This window comes from Benincasa hispida, chromosome 8, assembly GCF_027475165.1.
Source record: "Benincasa hispida cultivar pf3 chromosome 8, pf3_genome.v1.1, whole genome shotgun sequence".
In the NCBI taxonomy this organism is placed as follows: domain Eukaryota; kingdom Viridiplantae; phylum Streptophyta; class Magnoliopsida; order Cucurbitales; family Cucurbitaceae; genus Benincasa; species Benincasa hispida.
In genome coordinates, this window is record NC_143485.1 from 23,802,515 (window position 1) to 23,826,616 (window position 24,102).

General features: G+C 33.0%; 2 protein-coding genes across 9 annotated transcripts; both read right to left on the minus strand.

Moving 5' to 3' along the window:
• Positions 1 to 4,428: 4,428 nt before the first annotated feature.
• LOC120082440 (BTB/POZ domain-containing protein At5g47800-like) lies at positions 4,429 to 11,821 on the minus strand. Of its 8 annotated transcripts, none has more exons than XM_090316125.1 (7): positions 11,231 to 11,821; positions 11,066 to 11,127; positions 9,500 to 9,600; positions 9,339 to 9,408; positions 7,834 to 8,238; positions 5,994 to 6,713; positions 4,429 to 5,051 (listed from the first exon to the last, which is right to left on the minus strand). In XM_090316125.1, the coding sequence occupies exons 3-7, from the start codon at positions 9,556 to 9,558 to the stop codon at positions 4,647 to 4,649; spliced, it is 1,659 nt and encodes a 552-aa protein (XP_090172251.1). In that variant the 5' UTR covers positions 9,559 to 9,600; positions 11,066 to 11,127; positions 11,231 to 11,821; the 3' UTR covers positions 4,429 to 4,646. The 8 variants fall into 8 exon arrangements, with proteins under 8 accessions (XP_090172251.1, XP_038893537.1, XP_038893539.1 ...); XM_039037609.2 differs by having other exon boundaries at positions 7,834 to 8,244; positions 11,231 to 11,414; XM_039037611.2 differs by having other exon boundaries at positions 9,500 to 9,608; positions 11,231 to 11,414.
• Positions 11,822 to 14,732: 2,911 nt separating this feature from the next.
• On the minus strand, positions 14,733 to 21,050 carry LOC120083214 (SMAD/FHA domain-containing protein). The gene is made up of 3 exons (XM_039038870.2): positions 20,780 to 21,050; positions 19,689 to 20,281; positions 14,733 to 15,843 (listed from the first exon to the last, which is right to left on the minus strand). The coding sequence occupies exons 2-3, from the start codon at positions 20,162 to 20,164 to the stop codon at positions 15,030 to 15,032; spliced, it is 1,290 nt and encodes a 429-aa protein (XP_038894798.1). The 5' UTR covers positions 20,165 to 20,281; positions 20,780 to 21,050; the 3' UTR covers positions 14,733 to 15,029.
• Positions 21,051 to 24,102: the final 3,052 nt, after the last annotated feature.

Consider the following 24,102-nt stretch of genomic DNA (forward strand, 5'->3'; position numbering starts at 1 on the left):
TATAAATATGATTCATATTAATGCTATAGATTATATGAGATTATAAACTATAGGTTATATGTCATATAAAATAAACTATAATTTATATGTTATATGTGATATAACTTATAATTTAATATGTATATATATTAAAGTAGTTAATATAGATATTAAATTCAAATTAATAACTCCTGAGGGAGTTATTGAGGGAGTTGAAGAGAAAAGTGGTTAGTTTTAGTAACCAACGTGATGTCTCATTAGAGAAACAAATAATGTTTTGTGAGAAATAGAAGATCATCTTCATCCTCTCTCAACTCTTTGTGTAATCTCTATGGAAATTCTTCTCTAAAAAACAAAATCCTCTCTTTACCAAAATTGATACATACAGAAGCCCACACACTCTTTACTGATTCTCATCCTTGAGAATAACACGAAGAAACTATGGTGGTATCCTTTTGGTTCACTATATGTTGTGTTCGTGTTGTTGAGTTCGGGGATTAATAAGAGTTTTGTTCGTGTTCGTGCTATGGAGAGGAAACATGAAGAGTTGAGTTCTTCAAGGGTAAGCCTCTCAATCCCTTTCTTCTCTCTATTAAATCAGTAGAAAGCATGCTTAATTTATAATGTTTATCGTGTTCCCATCCCTCTATGATTTGTATGTTTTGTAAAACAAAAACAAGACATAGTCGCATTCGATTGCTTCCGCTTCGGGGTATTCCAAACCCTTCACAGAGCTTTAGAGGGATGGAAACATTATGTACAGAGCTTTAGAGATAGGAATGGTGTCTGGTTTCAACTCGATCGTCAAATCAATCTCTATGTGGTAGCAACTTAGAAGATCCCTTGGAAAAACATTTGCATACTCTCTTATAACTAGTTCTGATGTCAGAGCAACCTCAGTTTCTCTAGTATCAACCACACTGGCCAAGATACTCCAAGTACCTTAGTTAAGCAACTTGTTGGCTTTCATAGTAGAAATTACTTTGGGCAAGACTACAGTTTCAACCCCTTTAAACTTAAAGCTAGCTTCCGTAGGAGGGTTAAAAATCATCTCTTTTCGGGAGCAGCCTATAATGGCATATTTAGCAGCCAACCACCTAACATTACGTCAAAATCACACATGTCCAAGACTATTGAAGTCACATCTAGTATAATATTTGTGATTTCAATCTGACATGTTTTTTATCTTTTCATTTGCTAACATAATTTCTCCAGATAGAGTAGAAACTGATAAGACATAATGTAAAGGCTCTTATTCTAATATAGCATGCTTCACAAATATTTATGATATATATGAATGGGATGAGCCATAATCAAATAATACCAATGTATAGTGTCCCAAGATTGGAAGCGTACCTGTCACCACTGTGCCTGCCTTATCGACCTCTCGACAGGTTGTACACCTATCCATGTTGCTACTATTTCTTGTTCGAATCCTTCTGAATAGAACCTGAATGTTGGACCTTACCACCTTACTTGCTTCTAGTAGGGCATTTGTCAACTGTATGCCCCTCCTATTTGCAAAGATAACAGAACCCACTATAAGCTAAGTAATGCCCCCAGTGATGTCTTGTAGAGGAACCACGAACTGACTTACTCCTTTCCAACAATCCAGACTCAGACGATTGCTGCTTAAAGTGTCATAATGACTCGATCGAACTTAAACTCTTATGTAGAAGCTCAAGAGCCTTCTGCTCTAACTTCCTCTTATGACCCAAGGAGGGTCCCGACCCATGTGACTTTAAGCATTCTCTCTCTAATTGGGAGTCCTTATTTGATTAAATAAATAATTCGTATATAGTTTACAAACTATGTGAACCATCAATGTCCAAGATCCAGTCAAACTTGTTCTCCACCAAATTTGCCTCCACAACCACTGCAGTAATGATGTCTTCTTCAACAAAATTAACATGTGGAACTTGTTAGGTAGCAGCCAGATTTTAGTCCAACCTTACCTTTCTTTGGTTGCACTAGTAGGATTTGTGTCCTAATTTTTCACACATAATAGACTATTTTGGACTTTTCAATTCATCCACTAGCAGCCTTAAATTAACCTTTCTTTGTTGTTTATTTTCCTTTTCTTTTTAACATGTCGTTCACATTAGAAGATTTAACAAGGTTAGCATTAACAGAATTCAAAGACAATGAATTTAGCTTATCTTTCTATCAGTTTGCTTCTTCGATGCATATGCGACTGATCAGTTTGTACAATTTTAGGTCCTTCTTTTTATGCTTCAAATGGTTGCGATAATCACTCCAAGAAGGATGAAATGTTTCAAGCAAGACATTTTCTTGAAGAATTTCACACATCTTCATTCCTTTTGATAGTATATTTGCCATCAAATTTTCGTATTCATGTACTTGCGCCATGACTGGTTTATTGTCAGTCATCTGAAACTGTAATCACTTATCCACCATGTATTTCTTTCTACTAGCATCATCGCCTCCATATCTGGAGTCCAGGATATTCCAAATTACCTTTGCAAATTTCTAGACAACGAACAAGTCGAATAGGAAATCCGTCATGTGGTAAAGCAAGTGGTTGCGAACTATTTTATTATCCTTCTCGAACTTTTTAGTGCCCACGGTAGGAATCGGATCGGCAAAAGCATCCTTGAAGGTTTTCGGATCAATGATAACAGAAGCATCAAATTTGGATCTACCAGAGCACTCCACGGTCAAAAAGTAATCCACCTCCAATTGCTCGAAGACGTAGAAAATTGCTTTCAAATTTTTATTCGTCGTCTATCCGGATGTAAAGCGTTGTGTTGTGGAAACTACTATCTTGAAAGCAATTTCGACATGACCTTGGTGCAATCGTATATGCTAGTTGCTCCCTAAAGTTAATACAACAATCACCTCAAATGTGCCTCACGAATAAGGGTTGAAATTAGAAGAAATGCTCATAATTAGTAAAAAAAAAAAAAAAAGAAGAAAAAGAAGGTGGAAGAACTTTTTTGTAACAATGGAATTTCTAGATTTGGTTTTTGAAGAGAAAGAAGAAACGTTTAGATCTGGAGAAAATTAATTTTCCAGATCTGACATTATTACACAACTAAAACTTATAACGTCATAAAAAAACAAAAAGGAATATTTTTTTTCCTTTTTTCCCCGTAAGTGCAGTTACCCAAACCTGCCTATCTAATTATGGTGACACGTATGTGGGGAAAGAGGCTTGATTACCACTCTAATCAATTTTGCAAGTTTCTTGAAGAACTCTCATATTTATACCCTCTTCTCAACCTTTAATCTTCCAATATAGAACAAGAAGTTTCCTCTCAAATAAGAACTTGCTATGGACCATGGCTTTTGGTATTGTGGGTCATTCTCAACGTGACAGGGTTGGAGCTTTCAGTTAATGGCCAGCTCGATGTGTGAGAATAAGGGTAGTAGAAGAATCATGTTGGAGAAGAGGATGAGTTTAATAATATATGGTCGTAGAAGGTCGGGCCAAGGGTGATGATAATAGTGAAGCATATGGCATGCACTTTTGTTGGCATGGCATGACCTGGAGATGAACCATGAACATTAGACTCAAAGTTTTCTTGTTCATTAGATTCTTAGATTTTGAATTTTAAATTTTGACGCCATGACCCATAAAAATTCTGAATTTTTTGTTCATTAAAATACATTCTTCTACTTTTCCACTCAAATTTGAGTCGTCCAATTCATTAAATCCTTATCTTCTTTGGTCACTTTGTGATTTTATTTTATTTGGTTAGTTTTAAATTACTAGATTTGATCTACTTAGTCTTAAATTATTAAATTTGAATTAGTTAGTTTTCAATAGCGGTTCCTTATCCATTTTTTAAATTAATAAAGTAACAGATATAGTCATTTAGCCACTTTTTCAAGAAAAAATATAATTAGCCATTTCTCAAAATTGGTTAATTTTAGCCATTTGTCCGGTTTTTTTTCTTACTAAAGAGTTACTAAATGTAAAAAAAATTTAAAAAAATAAAAAAAATAAGAAATTCGGTATGTGAAAGGAGGAAAATTCTAACATTTAATATGGGAAGAAAAAGGAAGAGAAAAATGAAAATAAATAATAAAAAAATGCTTCGTAAATTTAATATTGGAAAATTATTTCAAATAACAAAACTACTGAAAATATTTACAAAATATAACAAAATTTCAGAATCTATCCATGATAGACAACAATAGAAGTAGTGTCTATCATCGATAGATTTTAAAATTTTGCTATACTTTTTTAAATATTTTAGTTTATTTTTCTATATTTGAAAACAACGGTTTAATATTTATCCAAAAAAAAAAATGTCATGTCCATTTTAGTTAGTAATTAATAGAAAAAGTGAGGAATGAATTATTGAGTAATGAAACTCAAAGGAAATCTCGAGCACAGAAAGTGTAATTAATTTTTTTTTATAAATCTAAATGGTTAATTTCGTATGGAAAATTTCTCGACGAAAGAAAAAGAACATTCCTAGATGGAGGTGCACATCTTCCTTTCCTTTCATTTAAATTTTGCCAACATTTGGCCTATGAAAATGAATCTTATTTATCATAACACACTCTTATGGCAACACCCAACTCATGAACAACAAAAAATAACAAAAAAAAAGAAGCCTGTAAATGAGAAAGAAATGGAATCTCTGTTTGTCTCTGTTTTTAGTAACAATCTCTGTTCTTCTTCACTTTTAACTTCCTCATCTTCTTTCTCCTTCATTCACAACTTCCTTCCTTCTTGATTGCTTTAGCAACTCATTTCTCTTCATTTTCTGCTCTTCTTTTTCATTGGGTCTCGATCTTGTGCTCTCTGATCTCCTCAGTTTTTGTCGATCTGCTCGAGATTTCGTCTCGTGATCGCCACTGGCTGGCCTCTGTTTTGGCACAGATCTGATCTCATCTTGTTGCAACTCTTCTGTGGCTGCTACTCGGCTACTTGTCTTTGGACCTTTGATTTGTTGCTCAAAGAACAAAACTTGCACCACTGTTCTAAGCGGCAGCCGCTCGTTTTTCACCGCGTGTCCTCGTACTTCCGGCGACAGTTTCTGGCAGTTAAGAACTCGACATAACCGCTTCTTCTCTACTTTGCTCACTTCTGGATGCTCCTGCTTGGACAATTAAGAAATATCATCACGAAAAACACATGCGGTTCTTTTAAATCTCATTACTTTTTTATGTTCTTGATCGATGGGAGATCATGGTTGAATCATCGATTAATCTAAAAGCATAAGCTTACGAGTTATGATAAATTTAATATTATATCAACATTGTAGGGAGTTGAAAATTTGTTAAAGGACCAACAAGTGAAATTCAATATTAATTGGGGTATGAAATTACATTACGGGAATTCGAACGCATGATTTCCTCCTTTAATATATTGCTAAATCACTAATCGACTCAAAAACTAAATATTATATCAACACTCTAAAAAGGTGGAAGACATAGAAGCTAGGACCTAAACTTAATGGTGATTAGAAGCAAAAACGTGGAAATAAATCTCTAGTATTTAAGTATATCTTATATGATAGTAAAAAGAAAAAATGTTTAATAAGTTTTTTAACTTTCAAATTTTATGTCTACACTAATTAGGTTAGTAAATTACTTTAAGGTCGAACACATGACTTCCTACTTTGTTACCATGCTAAATCACTAATCAACTCAAAAGAGCTTATGAGTCCTAACAAATTTAATATTATATCGACTATCTAATAATAATAGAAGACAAAGAAACTATGACCTTATCTTGGTAATAAGAAGCAAAAATGTAGAACTAAGTCGGTAAAAAAAAAGTATTTAATAATCCTTTTAAAACTTTCAAATCTTATGTTTACTAGTTCCTTTATCAATTAGATACATTCTAAAGGTCAATATTTTAACATACGACCGTTAGATACTAAAAATTATTTAACGAGGCTGCTACAATGTGATTGTCTTATAACAACCATCAGATGTCAGTTCAGTAATTTGTATCTTCCTAATAAGCGTTGGATATAATTTCGAGGTACTTCTCAGTCTACATATTGAAAGATAGAATGTAATTGTCGTACCTTGAGAAAGATATTGATAGCCTTGTAAATATGATCATGGCTTGGTCGAGCAAGATCAGGCAAAGTTTGAGCAACATGAATCATCTTAGCAACACCCATTTTGGGGTCTCTAGCAACCACTTGGAGATAACAATCAATGAGTTTCCCAACTTTTGTTATAGATCTCAAAACCTCTGCATTTTCCACATCTGAATTTCTTCTCAAAAAACTCTCTAAAACACTCACAACCAAATCAACATCATTCAAACATTGCTCATCAACATCAACTTCATCTTTTGAAGGAAAAAGTAAATCACTCACAGTTGCCTCTTCCAATAGAAGGCTGCATCTTCTTATAATTTCTGCCTTTGTTACTTGAGACGCTCCCAAGATATTTGCAAGGCTAAGTAGCCTAAGTGAGAAGTTTACTGACACTGATTCTTTATCTGGAGGAATTAAGCTGATTATGGTTTCTAGGATTAGTCGATTCTTCTCTACGTTTGCTTCGGTTTTCGACGTAGATGTGTCTCGGACGTCGGAAAGCCATCGGCAAGTATAGACATGCAAAGCTTCACCGATTAACGGTGGAGGTAGTATGCAAGTTGATGAAATCGCTGCGATTATACAACGGAATAGATCGATGTTGAGATCGGCTATGTCCTCTGTCCACCAATCTTTTGGCACTAAACGGTGGTTCTTCTTGTTGTAGCCGAGTCTGGTGTACGTGTAGGACCATGTGACCTGTAAAATAAGTCATGGTTTATTACGTGATAAACAACTTTTCTTAAAACAAATAAAGAAAAAATATATTTGAAAATTTCCTGTCGGAAATGCAGAAAGATATGTGCAATCTCGAGCGATTCTTTTGACATTAAAAACATTTTTAGTTTATAGATTTTCATGAAAGAAACAATTTAATCCTTGATCTTTAATTGGCAACATTTTAGTTCCTGTACTTTCAAATTCCTAGCAATTTATTCTTGAAACTTCAGTAAGTAACAAAGTTAGTCTCTATACTTTATAATTTGTAACGATTTAGTTCATATCAAGAAAAATATTTTTAAGATTTATGGAAATTTTTTACACATAAATGGATAAATGGATTGAAAATAAATTTATTTAAAATTATAAAGACTAAGTTGTTATGTAATAAAGTTGACATTAATTTTGATGAAAATTTTCTTGGAAGGGACTAAATTGTTACTTTTTAAAGTTTAATAACAAACAATCTGTTTGATAATATTTGGTTTTTAGTTTTTAATTTTTTTAAAAAATTAAGTCTATAAACACTCCTTCTACCATTATATTTATTGTTTTTTTATCTAATTTTTCCAATGTTTTCAAAAATAAAACCAAAATTAGAGAAATAAAAAAGGTAGATTTTAAAATTTTGTTTTTGTTTTTAGAATTTGGCTAAAAACTCGATTCTTTTACTTAAAAAAGATGCAAACTGTTGTAAGAATTTTTTTTTTAAAAAAAAATAGACATGATTTTTAAAAATTAAAAACTCAAAAACCAAATAGTTATCAAACGAAATCTAAATTTTAACAAATTTGAAATTACATGGACTAAATTGTCATCAGTAAAGTTCAAAAACTAATTTTTAACAATTTCACTATTCAACTTTAATAAGTAACAATTTGATCCCTATACTTTATAATTTCTAATGATTAGTCTTTATCGTGAAATACTTTTTTGATAGGAACTAAAAATCATTATAAATTTTAAAGTACAAGGAGAAATAAAATGACTATTTCATAACAAATTTAAAAGTTTAGAAGATTCAAAATTGTAATTACGAATTAAATTTCAGAGATTAAATGGTTACTTTCCGACCGAACGAGAAAAAGGAGAAGAGAACCTTAGAAGGAGGAGTAAGGATTTTGTGGATGATAGAATCGATGCATTTGGTAGTGAGACCAAGATTATGGGAGCATTCAGAAAGGCCAAGTGAAGAAGAAAGCGTTAAAATGGAGTCCTTCCAACCACAGAGGATGCAAGAAAGAAAGAAAGATTCAAGCTTGACGATGAAGTTCCCTTCGTTTGTTGATTCATTCATTCCAAGAAAGTTAGCAGCACAGAAAGCAGAGACCAAGTTATGGGCACTCAGATTGATTGTCATTCCATAGCAGAATTTAGCACACAGCTCGAAAGCTTCTTCTCCACCTGGAATTTCATGGAGCTCTATTCTTGTTTTGTGATCATCACCATTGCCATTGTTCGAGCAAAGTCGCTGTAAAAGTCCGCATTTCGGAAGCATAGGGAACTGCAGCTACCAAAACCCACCATGGTTAACATTTAAAACCAACGAAAATCCGATCATCGTATGGTTTGGGTTGGGTTCAAATAAATAAAAACTTTATAGGTTGGATTGGTTCGTGGGTTCCTCTCCGAACCACCTCACACTTATTATTAATTTAATGTTTAAGTACTATTTTAGTTCTTATACTTTTGGTTTTTTATTCATTTTGGTTCTTATACTTTCAACTTTTGTTCATTTTGGTCCTTATACTTTTAAAAAAATTTCATTTTGATCTATTCATTTTCACCTTTAAAGGATAAAGATTGTCATTTTTTTAAAGTTCAAGGCCCAAAATGAACTAAGGTTAAAGTACAAAAATCAAAATAAACATTTTTAAAGTATAGGACTAAAATGAATCAAAGTTGAAAGTATAGGGATGGAAATGAATATTTTAAAAGTAGAGGGACCAAAATGACTAAAAACCAAAAGTACAAAGACCAAAATAGTATTTAAACCTTAATTTAAAAACTGTTTTTTTTTTAATTATTTTCAATATAGTTAGATATACATATTTTATTTTAATTTTACTTAATTTCATGGTTTTTTAAAAATTATTTATTCTTCAACAACTATTAAAAATAATTTTCTAACACTATTGGAAAGAAAACTAGAAAGCTTTCCTAATATAAGTTGAAATTGATTTGCTAATTTTAATTCAATACGTGAAAATTAAATAACTAAACAAAAAAATTACATATATTTAATTCTTTTTAAACAAAAATTTAAATAATGACATGAATAACTCGAATCAACCCAACTCAAATGTCTCGTGTGATTAGGTTGGATTGAAAAAACTTACCATTCACACGATTGGGTTGAAAGTGCTTCAACCCAACCCATGAATAATCCTAGTTTTCACTTTAACTCATTTTATTTTGAAATAACATACAAGTTACAACTGTTCTTGTAAGCAGTAGAGAAAATATTCTAATGGTCAAATTGAGCTTTTCTATGACCGTTTTGTTGCATAACGATTTTGAATTCTTAGTCGAATTTCTAAAACAAAAATAAGTTTTCAAAAACTAGAAATCGAAGAAGATGTAACTTAAATTGATAGAACAAACCTTGTGAATGAGATAAGTGATGTTGTTTATTTTGATAACAAGGTCATTGGGTGCATCTGAAATGACAGTCCTGGAATCAAAGATTGATTATAAGTTTTTTCTTTTTTAATTATTAAAAAGGATTGAGGTTGAAATTGAAATTGAAATCGAAGGGAGTTTACCTGGTGGCTTGTTCTGTGTGGAAGGTGTCTGGCCTTGTTCCTAATTTCATAAACTTCATGGCTGCCAGTAACCAACTTGAAATGGTACCTTAATTCTCTACCTACAAACCTTCCATATAATAATACAGAATTATATATATATATATATATAGTTGGAATTAAAGTCTGATCTAAAAGAAAATAAATTCATTGTAGCATGACAATAATTTAGGCTTCGTTCGATAACCATTTTGTTTTTTGTTCTTGTTTTTAAAAATTAAGTCTATTTCATTCACATTTCTTACAATGATTTGTATCTTTCAATGGTTAAATTCTTAGCCAAATTCTAAAAACAAAAGCAACTTTTTGGAAGCTACTTTTTTTAGTTCTCAAAATTTGGATTGGTTGTTAAAACCATTGGTGGAAAGGGATAACAAAAAAAAAAATTAAGGTGGAAGTAGTGTCCGTGGACTTAATTATTTTTAGAAACAAAAACATATACAACAAAATGGTTACCAAACTTGAAGAAGAATAAGACAAACATGAAATTCTCTTATTAATCTATATCTTGAGATCTAGAAAATAAAACTAATTTAGTGTATATATACTGAATTAATGTCATAATCTTGGAGAATATCTCCAACATAAGCATGGTCCTAAAAATATATATGTACTCTTCATTATTATTGTGCTGTCTCTTGCATGCATATTGCATATATACTTTTCATTGTTATATATATTAATCAAATCAGATTATTAAATATTGCATGTGATTAAAGCATGATAAGGAAAATAAAAAAAGTATAGCTGGGAAATGAAGATTGTGTCACTGAACACTAAACGACCCATAACATTATAAGTTTAAATAACTCAACTTTAATAGTCAATTAAAGTTTGCATATTTTATCGGGTAATTTTATATTTTTCTCTTTCTCTATTTTAAATATTTATCGAGAAACTCCATCTCACAACTATGCACCCTAAACACTAATTCTAGTATATTAACTTTCTGACTTCAAAACTCAATTCTGTGCTTTAAACATCGGACGGGAAAAAGTAGGAAAGATGATTATTGAAAAATGAGAAGGATGTTTTAGTAGAGGAAAATAGGCATGGAAGTGCGGTCTGTGCAATGACGGACATATGGGGTAAAGAAGAAAAAAACAAAAGGCTATATATATTGTGTGGCCACAAAAACACCCATTACTTAGTCATCACATACAAATAAAAGCCCCTTTGGACTGCTTCTTCTTCAATTATTTCTATAAAACTTTATCAATTTGGATCCAAAAAAAAAACATTGGAATTTTGTCAACCAGCATTCTCAAAGTTTGTGGGTAATTCGAGAAGCATGAATTACTGGAGTTTTCATGACACAAAAAGCCAAATTTGAACGTTTTTTTAATTTTTTGAAACTTATGACAGTTTTTTAGTGTCACCAATTTGACTGGAAATTATCTTAAGAACAACATATTTTCTGTGAAACTAAGGCAGATGGGGTTTCCTATTTGACTGGAAATTTATCAATTTGTTTGATAGTTAGAACTGAAAAAGCAAAACAGATGAAGAAAGTGAAAGAGAGCATACCATGACAGAAAGGTTTAGATTTGGAAAAGGCTGCAAAGTCCATCCACAGTGCATAGTTGGCTCTGCAATCAAATCAAAGTGAAAATTAGGTTGATATATATGAAGAAGAATGGAAGGTTGTTCATGCAATATTTTGGAAGAGATGGAAAATAAGTGAAAGCTTACACAGGTTGTGAGTTGCAGTACCAAAATCATCAAACCAAAGGGAAAATATTAATGAATTGAACCAATAGAGAGAGAATGCGTGGTTGATTGGAATTAGTCAACATGGCAATGCATCAAAACCACGTACGTTATGATAAGCTGCTTGAATAGAAAGAAAAGGAAAGACAGAGAGAGAGCAACAGCAGAAGCACTGTCTTCCCATATTTATATGACTAGATAATGGAATGATCATAGACAATATCTTCTATTACGAGATATTTGGAATATTGAATTGAGTTATGAAGTCTAAAAATTATGTCGGAGTTAGAAATTGAAGTCCGTGCTTGGAGTACAACGTTATTTAATCTAAAGTAAAGAAACATTAGGAGGGAAATAGAAAGAAGGAAGATCAAGTTTCTCGATAAATGTGTAAGCTTTGAAGTCCATGGAGTTGAGTTATTTAACATTAACTTATGAAGTCAGTGGACCAAACACCCTTTTAGTATGAGGTAATTTAGATGATTCCAAAAGTAAAGTCGGAAGAATTTATATTTATAGTAGACAAATTCATACTATTATGGAGATATGTAGAGTGACGTTGGATATTGTTTTGATCTATAACTATTGGGGAGAGAATGGAAAGAGAAAAGCAATGGGGGGAAATGGAGGTGTGTATGATTGAGTAAACAAAAGGCTTGCAAAGGGCAAGTGGGGAAATGAAGACTTTTTGGACAGTGCTCCAATTAAGTGAAAAACTGAAGAAAGAGATCCCCACACTGTGCCTTTCCTCATCATGCTTTCCCCCACTAATATAATATCCACCTACATTCTTCTTCTTCTTCTTATATATTCTCTTCTTTACTTTCTTTCATCTCTTTGTCGGCCACGTGTCGCCTTCTCTGCCGTTTGTTACATCAAACTGATGGGACTGTTTTACCCTATTCATCTTTTCTTCTACTTATTTTCATCCATGTCCTTTCTTGCCTTGGGTTATTTAACAAATAAAACTAGTGCCAAACATGGAGGGCAGCTACAATTTTCATCTGATCTTGTGTTAGAAACTAGGCAAAGTTGGATTTTGGTGAGGTGAAACCATGGAATTACCCAAATTTTGAGCTCAAAGTGAAACTCATATGGTATGTGATAGGTCTTATTTACCAAGTGATTTTTCTAGAATATGGAAGAAAGGAAAAGTACTTTGTATCTACTTTGTAACTATTAGAGCAAACTTCTTTTCAAAAGAATATGGGTTGAAACAAACGAGGATATAACATTTTTAGGACACCATTTGTGATGATATGGAGAAATATATAAATGAACCAATATCACATTCGAATGAAAAATGATCTTAAATTAAAGTTATGTTATAAGTATACCTATACTAATAAGGTATACACCTTACTTTTTCAATGGTTCAATCATAAAGCTACGAAGTTAGCATGTTTGGCTTGTTGTAATTCTATGTTGAGTGAATTATTAAAAAAAAATTCAAAACATAGCATAATGGATGGGCACATTTTTGTATGTAAGGATAATCTTCACTCTAGCAAGTAGTTCAAGACAAGGTGTAACGTGGCCAGATCGTAGAGATATGGAAAAATGCTAGGTTTGTTAGGTGCCGACTTTGTATTCCAGATCTTAAACCTAGACGTCACATACAACTTTTCGAATAAGTTCACTTTAATAACAATCACATATAGTCATTTTTCATGTCACCATTATTCTCCATTCTCTCTAGAATTCAAGGAAACGGTTCATGTAATTAACACGTAAATATGTAAATGAAATAAGAAATGGAACCCACACACACTCACCCCCTTCAATCCCATCATGATGACTGCAGGCCATGATGATGCTCATCATCAACATCACCCTCCTAATATGATCATCACCATCATCAATATCATATTCCTTTCCATCATTGCCCCATAATCAATTTTACAGTTTATTAATATTAATCAGATTTTTCTCAATTATTATTGAATTGAAGAAGGAGATTCTTCTTATCATTGCTCTCTGTCCCTAATCTCTCCCGCCACAATACGAATGTCATTACAATTAATATTTTAGAGCAGCATCTCCTAATCATACGCTTTCTTTGTAAACATTAACCACCACTTTTCATTTGTTTTCATTTGGATATCTTTCTGGACATTTTTTAATACTTCATCAAAAATTTAACCTAAAGATAGTTGTTAAATAGTTGCCAAAGTCAGCTAGCTACTCCCACTTATTATATTAAAAAGAAATACATTAAATAGTTGTAACCCTAAAAGATTCATGAATCAAATAAAAAATCTACTATGAACATGCATTTAAATAGTTGTCAAAGTGAGTACCGCTCACCATATTTGACATATATTCTTTTTTGTTGAAATCAGAGGTTCAAATCCCTACTCTCCACTTGGTGTACTGAAAAGAAAAAATCGTTAAATAGTTGTAACGATAAGAGATTCGTGAATCAAATAAAATCCCCATCATAGAAATGCATCTAAATACAAACTAAGCTCTTAGTTAGAAGTTGAGCTTTTTGGTACAAAGGGGAAGATAGGGAGGGAATGGGAGGGTGAGGACATTAGGAAGGTGGGTTAGACAGTTATACAAGAAGCATGATGGAATGGAATTAAACACATACAAAATGGGAATAGTCAAACTTCACTCTGATTATGATGGGATACTACAAAGACTCAGAAAAAGCATCCAAAAGGAATCCTGTCTTTCAGTGGCACCCACTTGTTCTACACATTTCACTGTTTCTCTAAACTTGTAACTACTTTTCCCCCTTTGCTCATAAACAGACTCTGTCCTTTAAAAAGGACTCCTTTTCACATTTATGACTGTAAACTTCTACCATTGATATAACCTCGTAACGCCTCAAGACATTGAAAAATTACATGTTCCCATAATTTGATTCCAGAAAGCATCTTCGATCGAATCCTCGAAAAGAACTTTTCAGCTCTTTTCAGCTCAAAAGCTTGAATTAGCTACTCATGATCTCTAGCTAGATATCTTTTGTATAGCCTGCAAATCTTGTCATTCTGTCTAAAGCTAAATCTACATATTATTAAAAGTTTTCTAGCACTCCACATATGTAGTATGTACTTAAAACATTTCCAGGAATATTATAGGAGTAATACTTAACAAAAATCTTGAATTAAGATCAGGGTTTAACGCCTTGACTCGATTCAATGATGATTGAAAAAAAAAACATTTTGGGTTCATCTAATTCTTAGGATTTCTTAGTATAAGTGCACCATAACTTGAAAATGGTGTTGGAATCTCTTTTCAACACCAAAGGTACAGTTTTCAGAAACCCATTATCAGAAAAGTTCATCCAAACAGAAGCTTACAAAACAATAAATGACAAACTTAAAGCTAAAAGAACAGTTATTTTTCCTAACCAAAACGAAGATTTAATCATAGAGTTGTGAACCCCTTACCAGAAGAGCCTCAACCACCAACCATAAAGGCGACCAGCATTCGTTCGATTTGGTATGTGCCTATCTAACAATTACAATGCAAATTATGCAAAACAAGCCTAATATTTCCCTGATCAAATTCTTCACATTTTCTCAATTCTACAGTATACACTTCCGAAGAGAGAATCTTAAATATTATAATCAAGTTTACATGCGCCCCTTAGTAGGGCGTGCAACTACAAAAGAAAGAATCCTGATGGACTAAATCAAAGTCTCCAGTTACATTTGAAAAAGGGAAAAAAATATATCATTCATTTCCAGTGAATTGCTGCAGTCTTGAACTCCAACTATTTTGTCACAACAGAAGACTACACAAACTTCCATCATTCTGCTCATTTTGATCAATTACCAAACAAGTCATCATCACTGTCTATATTGGACCTGTTATTTTCTTCTTGGTTCCGAGTGGAAGCTTCACCGATTGAATCTTTAGGAGGGGAAGACGGTTTATCAGCAGAACCAGCAGAAGAATATGCCCATGATGAACCCACATTTCCTGAAAATGATTCTCCGTAAAGGTCATCATAAATTCCGCTTTTTGATGGATTTTTTACCCTATTCAAGATTTCTTGTAATTTACCAGTCACGCCTTTTGGAGAAATGTTATCTACCTTCAAAGAAGACTGCTCCTTGCCTTTTGGTATTATGGTAGTCTGCACCAGAGATTCATATTTCCCAACCAGACTTCCTTCTTTAACACCTATTGGACCAGGTTCTGTCCCTACATCTGCACCATCTGAGAAACCCACAACTTCAACCAGCTCCCCTCCAAGTTGATCCCTGAAAGCCACTCTCATCTTCCTAAGCTTTTTGGTAGGTCTTCCATGCCGTGTATCTTCTTTTGCACTTGCTGGGCTGCTGTCTTCAGATGATGAAGGTAGGCCAGATTTGGTAAGACCAAAGCGATTAAGTAGTGTATTATAAGAAACAACAGCCTCCTCATCAGACGGATCAGGAGGTGGTGGTAAATCAACCTCGGTGGGCAATGGGGGACGAGAAAAAAGTGCTGCAGCATTCTTTCTCAAGATATAAGTTCTTGTCGATGCAGCAAACCGCAAAGACTGTCCTGCTTCTAGCTCGACCGGAGAGTCTTTAGTCAATCTCTCATTAGCCACAAATGTTCCATGAGCAGATCCCAAATCAATTACATATATGCTGCAAAATAAACTAATGCTTATCAATTCACATGGTCATCAAAAAGTATCTCTTGATGTTGAAAATTCAGTGGTGCAAAAATAAATTATAAAGAAAAACCAAAACCCGATGGCTGCTACACCATCTTCTAAGCAGGTCAAGAAAATCATCCCTAATATGCACAAGAAATTCTCAAAACATTTAACTGGTTAGCATATTCCAGAGGTAATGTTTGTATTCCACGAAAAGAAGCTAATTTTTTTCAATAAGAAACCAAGCTTTCATTGAGAAAAATTAAATATATACAAGGGCATACAAAAAGCCAATCCAACAAAAGGAGTCCAACAAACTACAAAAAGACACCAACCCAAAAACTAAATTTTAACTAACAACTACCAAAGGACATAGCCACTAATCCCTAGGCCATAGCATTAAACCTAAAACCTCCTACAACTATCCCTCCTCAGCCTCACCTCCTCTCAAATATTCTATAATTCCCCTGAAGCCAAATTTCCCAAATAATGGCAAATAAACAGGTCTACAAAAGGATCTCTCCCTTCTTTCAAATAGGGAATTCAGCAGAACCTACAATCCTGTAATCCCTATTCTGCACGAAGGAGACTCCAAAGGCATCCAAGAACTTGAAGCAAATCAACTAGGCAACCTGGAAACTCCAAAGGATATGAGCAAGGTCCTCCTACACCCCTAACTAAAATGGAGAGTGTCTTTCCTAGGGGTGCAAATCAGTCAATCGGCCCCAGTTTTAGTCTCAAATGGACCTATCAGCTTGCAGCAATCAGAGTTCATCGGATTAGAAAGGTTTCGTAACACTGACCAACCGTGAGTAATAAAATTGAGAAAAACACAGTTTTTGACAGTCTCCTATTCAGTATTTCATGTTCATCCTTAGTCCTCTGCACACACTCGTATTAACTTTAGACCTGGACTTTGCCTTTTTGGAGATCTTAACCTTCCAAAGCATAGAAAATAAAGGAGTCGATTGGGGGAAGCAAGGAAACCCTCAAATTTTAGAGGATAGAGCTGGAAAAAAATCCTTGTGAAGAGATACAAGAATTTCTTCTCCCCAGTCAACATGGAAATGCCTCAAAAGCAAAAGTAAGAAAGAAACTTCCTATCACTCCCGATATTCACAAGGGGGAGCCCATAGCAAAAGCCACAACACAACATCATATCAGGTATAAACAGAAAAAGAGAAGCAAAAACCTTGCATCTTGTTTAGTACTTAACAGCTTTCAATCTTTATTTTTATTTTTTGTTCTTATTATCTTTTTAATGAAGAAACCAACCTACATTGAAAAAACATTTTCACCTTTTCAGGCTCTACATGATAGATCCTATAAAATAAATATAAGTTTTTGACATTGTCGTGGACAACTATCATCATTTTTCATGTACCAACTAATACAGTTCAATTATGAGCATCTCAAGCTTAAATAGCCCCTGTGAACCAAAAAAAATTTAAATGGTTTTTTTTCTCAAACAAAAACTGAGACATCTTCTCAAGAAAAAAAGAGAGAGAGAGAGAGATAGCAGAACTTTATACTCAACAATCACTGCAGGAAGTCTCAACACTTTGAATTATGTGTGTTGAAATTATCAAAAGATTACAACATAGCTAATTTCAAGACTCCTAACCTCCTCTCCTAGTTCCAAGTCGATTTGGTTTCCCTTCAACATCTTAGGTCCCCCAATCCTCCCTCCCCCCCACCCCCACCCCGACCCAAGCGAAAAGATAGCACATGACTTCTGCATAACACTAACACCTATCAGAGAACATGTTTCAAACCTTTAGGTGAGCTTAATATGAAAAATCATTCATGTCTTCCAAGCCCAGGCCTTAAGGCAAGCGCAGGTACTAGATTAGTTGTGGTGGCCCCATTGGGTTATCAGGAGGGGGAAAAACCATCTTTGCTTTAAAAAATCGATAATTATGATTCATGTACCACTAAAACAATCCAATCATTAATCCAGAGGACAGGGATGGATCAACAAACACGAACAGCCAGCAATACAGTGCCCACCTAAAAGAAGACTTGTAAAATAGAGCAGCAAGACTTTTGTACATAATTCTTGCTTCAGATAAGTGAAGGATTATGCCACCTGAAAAGCTTGTATGAGTGCCATGGACAGAAACTACTTACATCTTCCAGCAAAAAGTTCCTCTCCAAACAGAACCTAACTCCACAAATTTAGCTGCAAATGAGTCGCAGAGTAAAATCAATACCAATAGCCAACGAATTTGACCCACTACAAATATGTAAGGAAAGCAAATTGTTCATATATTGTGGCAAGTAAGCACAGAGCCTTGTTCTCAAAGATATAATCCCATCATCCAACCATTGCACACCCTTCAACCAAATTCTCTGGGCTTCTCCAGAAGATACAACTTTTTTAACAATTGCGTACACAGTAGACCCACAGTTCACCAATGATTCAATAAGGCAAAGCAACTCAAACTCACTGACCGATACTGCCCAAAAGCATCAACCCATCATAATCACATTATTCATAGTAAGTAAAAAGAATGTCCACTGCAGTTTATGGATTATGCCAATTTGTCCGATTCCAAGAATCCAAATTAGTACCCAACACAAATGGAGGTGGACGGTTTAGCATTCAAAGGGCTCCTCATATTTACCATTTCCAACATTGAGCACACCAAGAATAGATTATTCACATCTACCCCGTCTTGTAAGAGAGAAAAAAGACAACACGAGGGACTAACTAAAACAAAGTTGAGCTTGCCACCTCATTCGAAGGAGATCTTTATAGGAATGCACAAAAAGAAGATATGTGTCTGTTAATGATCCCAAGTCTGTGCACAGTAAGCCCATTGGTTTTCTAACATTTTAGTAGCTAGAGAATCTTGAGTTTTTCTCTACCAGCCAAGTGGATCACACTGCAAACAGCTTAGTTTAATTCTAAACATGGAAGAGACTATAGTTGAAAGAATTGTAGTAACATGTTTTCATTTATGGATTGGCTCACACCTTCTTCCAAACCAACATCTTATATTTTGAATAAAGTCAGGACCTTAATTATTGTTGCAAACATCTTGATCTACTAACTGTGAATTGTAGTTTCCAATTGGTTGTGCTCATGTCGTGGATGTGGAATGGAACCACATTATCTTGCTCACTTCAGTGATCACAGAACTATTCACTAAAATCTAAACACCTTAGTGAGATACACAACCAATCTTCCAACTATGACCATTCATCCCTCCCTTTGTTATATGATCTCCTCCTTTGATTTCTCACTCCTTTTCTTAATAAGTGTGGTTCCTTCTTCAATAGCATCTTCTCTCTTGCGAGTCTTTTAGGTCCCAGTTGAAGCTTATTCCCAGAAATCTCATCTCCCTTGGCTCTCTGATGTTCATCGACTCCTTTCACGAAAGTTTTTACCCCTTTCAGCCATCGTGCCTATTTTCCAATGTAGTTCTTGAGGCTATCATCATACACAAGTTTGAATTACTTTGTCAGGATTACTTCTTTTTACCATTTCTTCTACAATCTTAGGACTAATCTTCTTATTAGACTACACCTAAGCACCCAAAAAAAATGAAAAAGAAAAAAAATAACTATATTTATAATCATTAATCACTTTCACTCTTAACAAACTCACAAATTATAACTACCCTAATACAGATTTGTCAGTGTCAATGATACATCATACAGTATCAAGAATAATTATTAATGATTAAAATTTTAGAGAAAAATACTGAATACATAAATAACCTTTGATCAGGAATACAATTCAAACTCAAAGAAAAAGTTATGGGTTCAAAAAATTAAGAAATAAAACCCAAAAAAATGATATCATTGTCAAGAAAACTAGCATCCAACCTTCCATTCTTATGAGGAATAACAGCAGCATGTTGGCGGGATACAGACTGGTGATCAAGCACAAAATCGCAAGTATGGAATTGTCTACCAAAAATGTGTCTCCGCTTGTCCAGGTTAATTCGATCTATAACCTCACCATCTTTCAAGACTTCAAGATAATAAACCCCTGCGCGGGGTTCAATTGCCCAGTCAGGAGGCTGCCAAGTGGACTGACTTCCTCCAACCTGAGTTAATTGTTGAGTCTGCCCCACTAATGGCCCTGCCTCAGGTCCAATAACTTTTTGTGAATCATGGGATTGATGTTGATTAATGGTTTGAAAGTGAGAAGATCTCGGTTGTGAATATGGAACCAGAGGTTGAATCCCTTCTTTGCTAGAAGATTGAGCAGAGTCATGTGAAGTAGAATTGACAGTTACAGAGAATGGTTCCAAGGTCTGAGCCTTTTTAAACCTATCAAGGCCACTTCTTCCATACATTCTCTAATCTCTGTCACTTTCAGATCAAAGAAATGCTCTTAGACTAAGGTTTATTACAACATGTGACATCAGCATCGAGCTTCAAATGGTTCACAGACTTAACAGCACAAATTTTCACTGAAAGAAGAAGACATGAATCATCAACTATAGTCTTGAATTATTTTCCTTTTTAACCTCATTCAAAGTTTAATGCATCAGAAAACAACACGCAACTGAAATAAGCATAATAATCAGAAAATGTTCGGATCATAAAGTCACAAGTTAACAATAGTCATGGATCTAACAGCCCATAAGAATTCGAAACTGATCACAACAAAACATCTTCCGGTAAAGGGTATTTAAAATGAGGAAGGGGAAAATTTATAGTTCCAATAATTCGTGCAACTGGGGTCATAAAGATCGAGAAGTTAGACATTGATGAGAGAGTAGAAACTCAATGATTATGTTAAATTGAAAAGAAATTGTTGAAAGTTAGTAGAACTGAAGTTTCAAACGGAGAGGATATCAAAGAGAAATTAAGAGGGAAAAACATGAGAATGAAGAAAAGAGTGAAGACGAACTCGATTTCATTAATAGTTGAAGAAGGGCGTTGAATGAACAGAGAAAATCACCGACCTGTGATTGATAGGGTATCGTGCTGTTTGAATGGTGAAGTATGAAGAGGAAATTTGAGCAAACTGAGAGCGGCGAACTCCGAGATAACTCCGGCCGTCCAAGTGGCGGACGGTTGCCTCTGCCGTTCTTCCTTAAATCGCCCTATCTTTCGCCTTATACTTAATCCCAAACCCAAATCTCTCTCTCTTCTCCAAGCCGGCAAGCCCCTTCTCCTCTCCTTGTTAATTCAATTATTAAAAAAAAAAAAAAAGTGTTTTTAATTTTAAAAGTTAAATTTCATGTTAACTATTAGAATCAATTTTAAACTATCGATTTGGATATTGTTATCGAAATTTCCATTTTTTTTTTTTGGATATATTGTCGAATATATCTATAAAATATTGATATCTACAAATATTTTGGTAAATTAAGATATTTATAAAATTTATTTAGTTTAATAATTAAGTTATTTTTATTCCAAAACTAAGTTATGAATATTGATATTAAGAATTTGGTTGTTTTCTAGATGTTGCCATGGGATTTCAGAAATACATTTAATATTTGTATTTGTTTCACAAGATTTCATTTTTTAAAACCTAGTATATTGTTATCAAAAAAATTTAAAACCCATATGGTAGGAGATTTTTAGTACCCTCAATGCTTGTAGGATTTTTTATATTTGAAAGATAAATAAAGTCTGATTAATTAATAAATTAATGAATTAATTATTACTATTAATTTTAAATTAAGAATAAATTTTACAGATAAAAAAAGTCAAACTATGTACAAAAATAGCAAAAAAAAATACGGATAACTTTTATGAGCGTTCACACTCTATCAAAAAAGAGTAAATTTTGTTATTTTATGTAAATAGTTTTCCTTATTTTTTTTATTTTTGAAAATCTCTCTTTAATTAATTATTAAATATAAATATAATATTTAGACTTAATAAATTTCAACTATTACAGTTATTATTGATATTTTATGTTATCTTTATTAAATTTGGTGTCTTAAATCTCATATATCTTGTAGTTTGTAAATACAAATCATATATTCAACAAAATAAGAGGTATTTTATTAACATCTAAAGTGCATTAATCCAATCTAATAAACTAAGATCCAATGTTATTTTATGTAACTTAAAATATGTATGTGGTTGACATGGATCATATTTAAGTAATAACCTAAATGGTCCGTAGTAGATGGATAAAATTGTGTACCTTATCTTGGTGACACTACAAATACGGCTCGCTATGTAGTCGTTACAATTGTTGTAAAGTGTTACAAATGATCTAGTCCTGATCATTCATGTGGAGACATGTGAGCGGGTATTCTATACAAAGAGTTTTTATAAGATCGGACCATGAAATGAATAGTCTCTATATAACACCGTTACTAGAAGAGACTTACATTTCACTAGGAAGATCATAGGTGATTTGACTTTAATCTTGAGTGAGTTGTGAACTCCTATTTATGAGAACAATCCTTTTATATGTGAGAATGGTTATGTTAGCCAACTCAATAAGCCCACCATTTTGGGGATTTATTCGAGTAAGGAGCTGGGAATACAACTACACAAGATGGAATTCATTCCTTCCCGACCTTAAGATAAATTACTCGCTTAATAGTTGATTCCGGGTCTTGAACAATGAGGTCTCAACCTCTCACTGGCTCGAGATGTGTTAGTCTATAGTTGGACTATAAACTGTTGCTCATTACAAAAATCAATGGTTTAGATGTAACTACTAGGGTAAAATGATAATTTGAACCATCTGTAATTATGAGCAATTTGTGAATTGTCAACCCGCCTCAACCTCTCACTGGCTCGAGATGTGTTAGTCTATAGTTAGACTATAAACTGTTGCTCATTACAAAAATCAATGGTTTAGATGTAACTACTAGGGTAAAATGATAATTTGAACCATGTAGTTATGAGCAATTTGTGAATTGTCAACCCATTATTGATTGATTATATCCGTGGACACAAAAATATATTTGCAGTATGAGTGCAGCTATTGGTCTTTAGTGGAGTGACCGGTAGTTAATGAACATTAATTAATTTAAAGAGTTTAATTAATTAATCTCATATCATTGGAGTTTCTAATACGTAGGTTCATAAGGTTCCCTTGTTAGCTCATTTAAGGATAATACTAAGGAATTATTTGAATTATTCAAATCAATTGAGGAAATTTTATATTAATGAGATTAATATATAATAGTTAACTATAGATGTGATCTATAATCTAAATTATATAAGAGACAAATATTTGAATGAGATTCAAATATTAAATTCATGTAAATTCAATTCATGAAGATTTAATTAATTATAGGATTTGTTTGGATTGACTTAAGAAAAAAGTATTTTTCAAAAAAACTTATTTTGTTTAAAAAAAATTTATAAAAATTGTTGAAAATATACTTCAAAATTGATGATGATAATGGACCCATTTGGATTGATTTAAGAAAAAAAAGTTATTTTAAAAAAACTCATTTTTATTTAAACATTTTTTGATAAAAAAAGTTGATGAAAATACACTTGAAAATTTAATTGGAATAGTTGTCAAACACTCCGATTTCTTCTAAAATGACTTATTAAACACTTGAAAATATATTTCAAACACACTTAATGTTATAGAGGTGGATATATATAAATATGTGATATTTATATGTTAATTAATGAATTATATATTAAATATGATTTAATATACTATTATTTAATTAGTATGTCGATTAATTAAATATAATTAAATAAAAGTTATTTCATTAATTAGCAATAAGGGTGGAAGAGGAAATACTTGGAGATGAGCTCAACCCTTCTCTATATAAATATATTTTTATAGCTCATTTAAGACAAGGATTTTGATTGTGCAAAAGAAGGTAAAAAAAAAAACCCTAGTCTCCACCAAATTCCTCTCTATTCTCTCAACAAATTCTCTCTAACTCTTCTTCTTCCAAGTGTTAGAGACCACACATCTAACCTTTAGAGTCCTAGAAAATAACAAAGTTATTTTTATGGTTGTGTCCTTGATTGTTAAGGAGGTATTCGTGAGACAAGCAAGAGGAATTTACTTGAAGAACGGGATTCAACAAAAGAGATGTCCTTCTATCCCTTTTCTTCTTCTTCCATAGCATGCTAATTTTGATGTTTATCATATATTCTTCTTGTGTGGACTGATGTATTTATGTTTCTATTAAATAGAAAAACTAAATGCAAGGCAATCTCAAGCTTCCACTAGAATTCGATTCCCTTCAATCTTAATTATTTCATATAAAATTATATTATTAATTATTAATATTCTAATTAATTAATATTTATTTATTTATTTTTATTAATTAAATCATTT

What these genes read in the sequence shown, in the direction of transcription:
- LOC120083214 (XM_039038870.2), bottom strand. Translation starts at nt 20,164, where the DNA reads ATGTATGGAAGAAGTGGCCTTGATAGGTTTAAAAAGGCTCAGACCTTG. An exon ending in ATTCCTCATAAGAATGGAAG is followed by an intron (nt 15,844 to 19,688) that starts GTTGGATGCTAG and finishes TTTATTTTGCAG; the next exon opens with CATATATGTAATTGATTTGG.
- LOC120082440 (XM_039037609.2), bottom strand. Translation starts at nt 9,558, where the DNA reads ATGAAGTTTATGAAATTAGGAACAAGGCCAGACACCTTCCACACAGAA. An exon ending in CACACAGAACAAGCCACCAG is followed by an intron (nt 9,409 to 9,499) that starts GTAAACTCCCTT and finishes CTTTGATTCCAG; the next exon opens with GACTGTCATTTCAGATGCAC. An exon ending in TCCTTACTCCTCCTTCTAAG is followed by an intron (nt 6,714 to 7,833) that starts GTTCTCTTCTCC and finishes CTTATTTTACAG; the next exon opens with GTCACATGGTCCTACACGTA.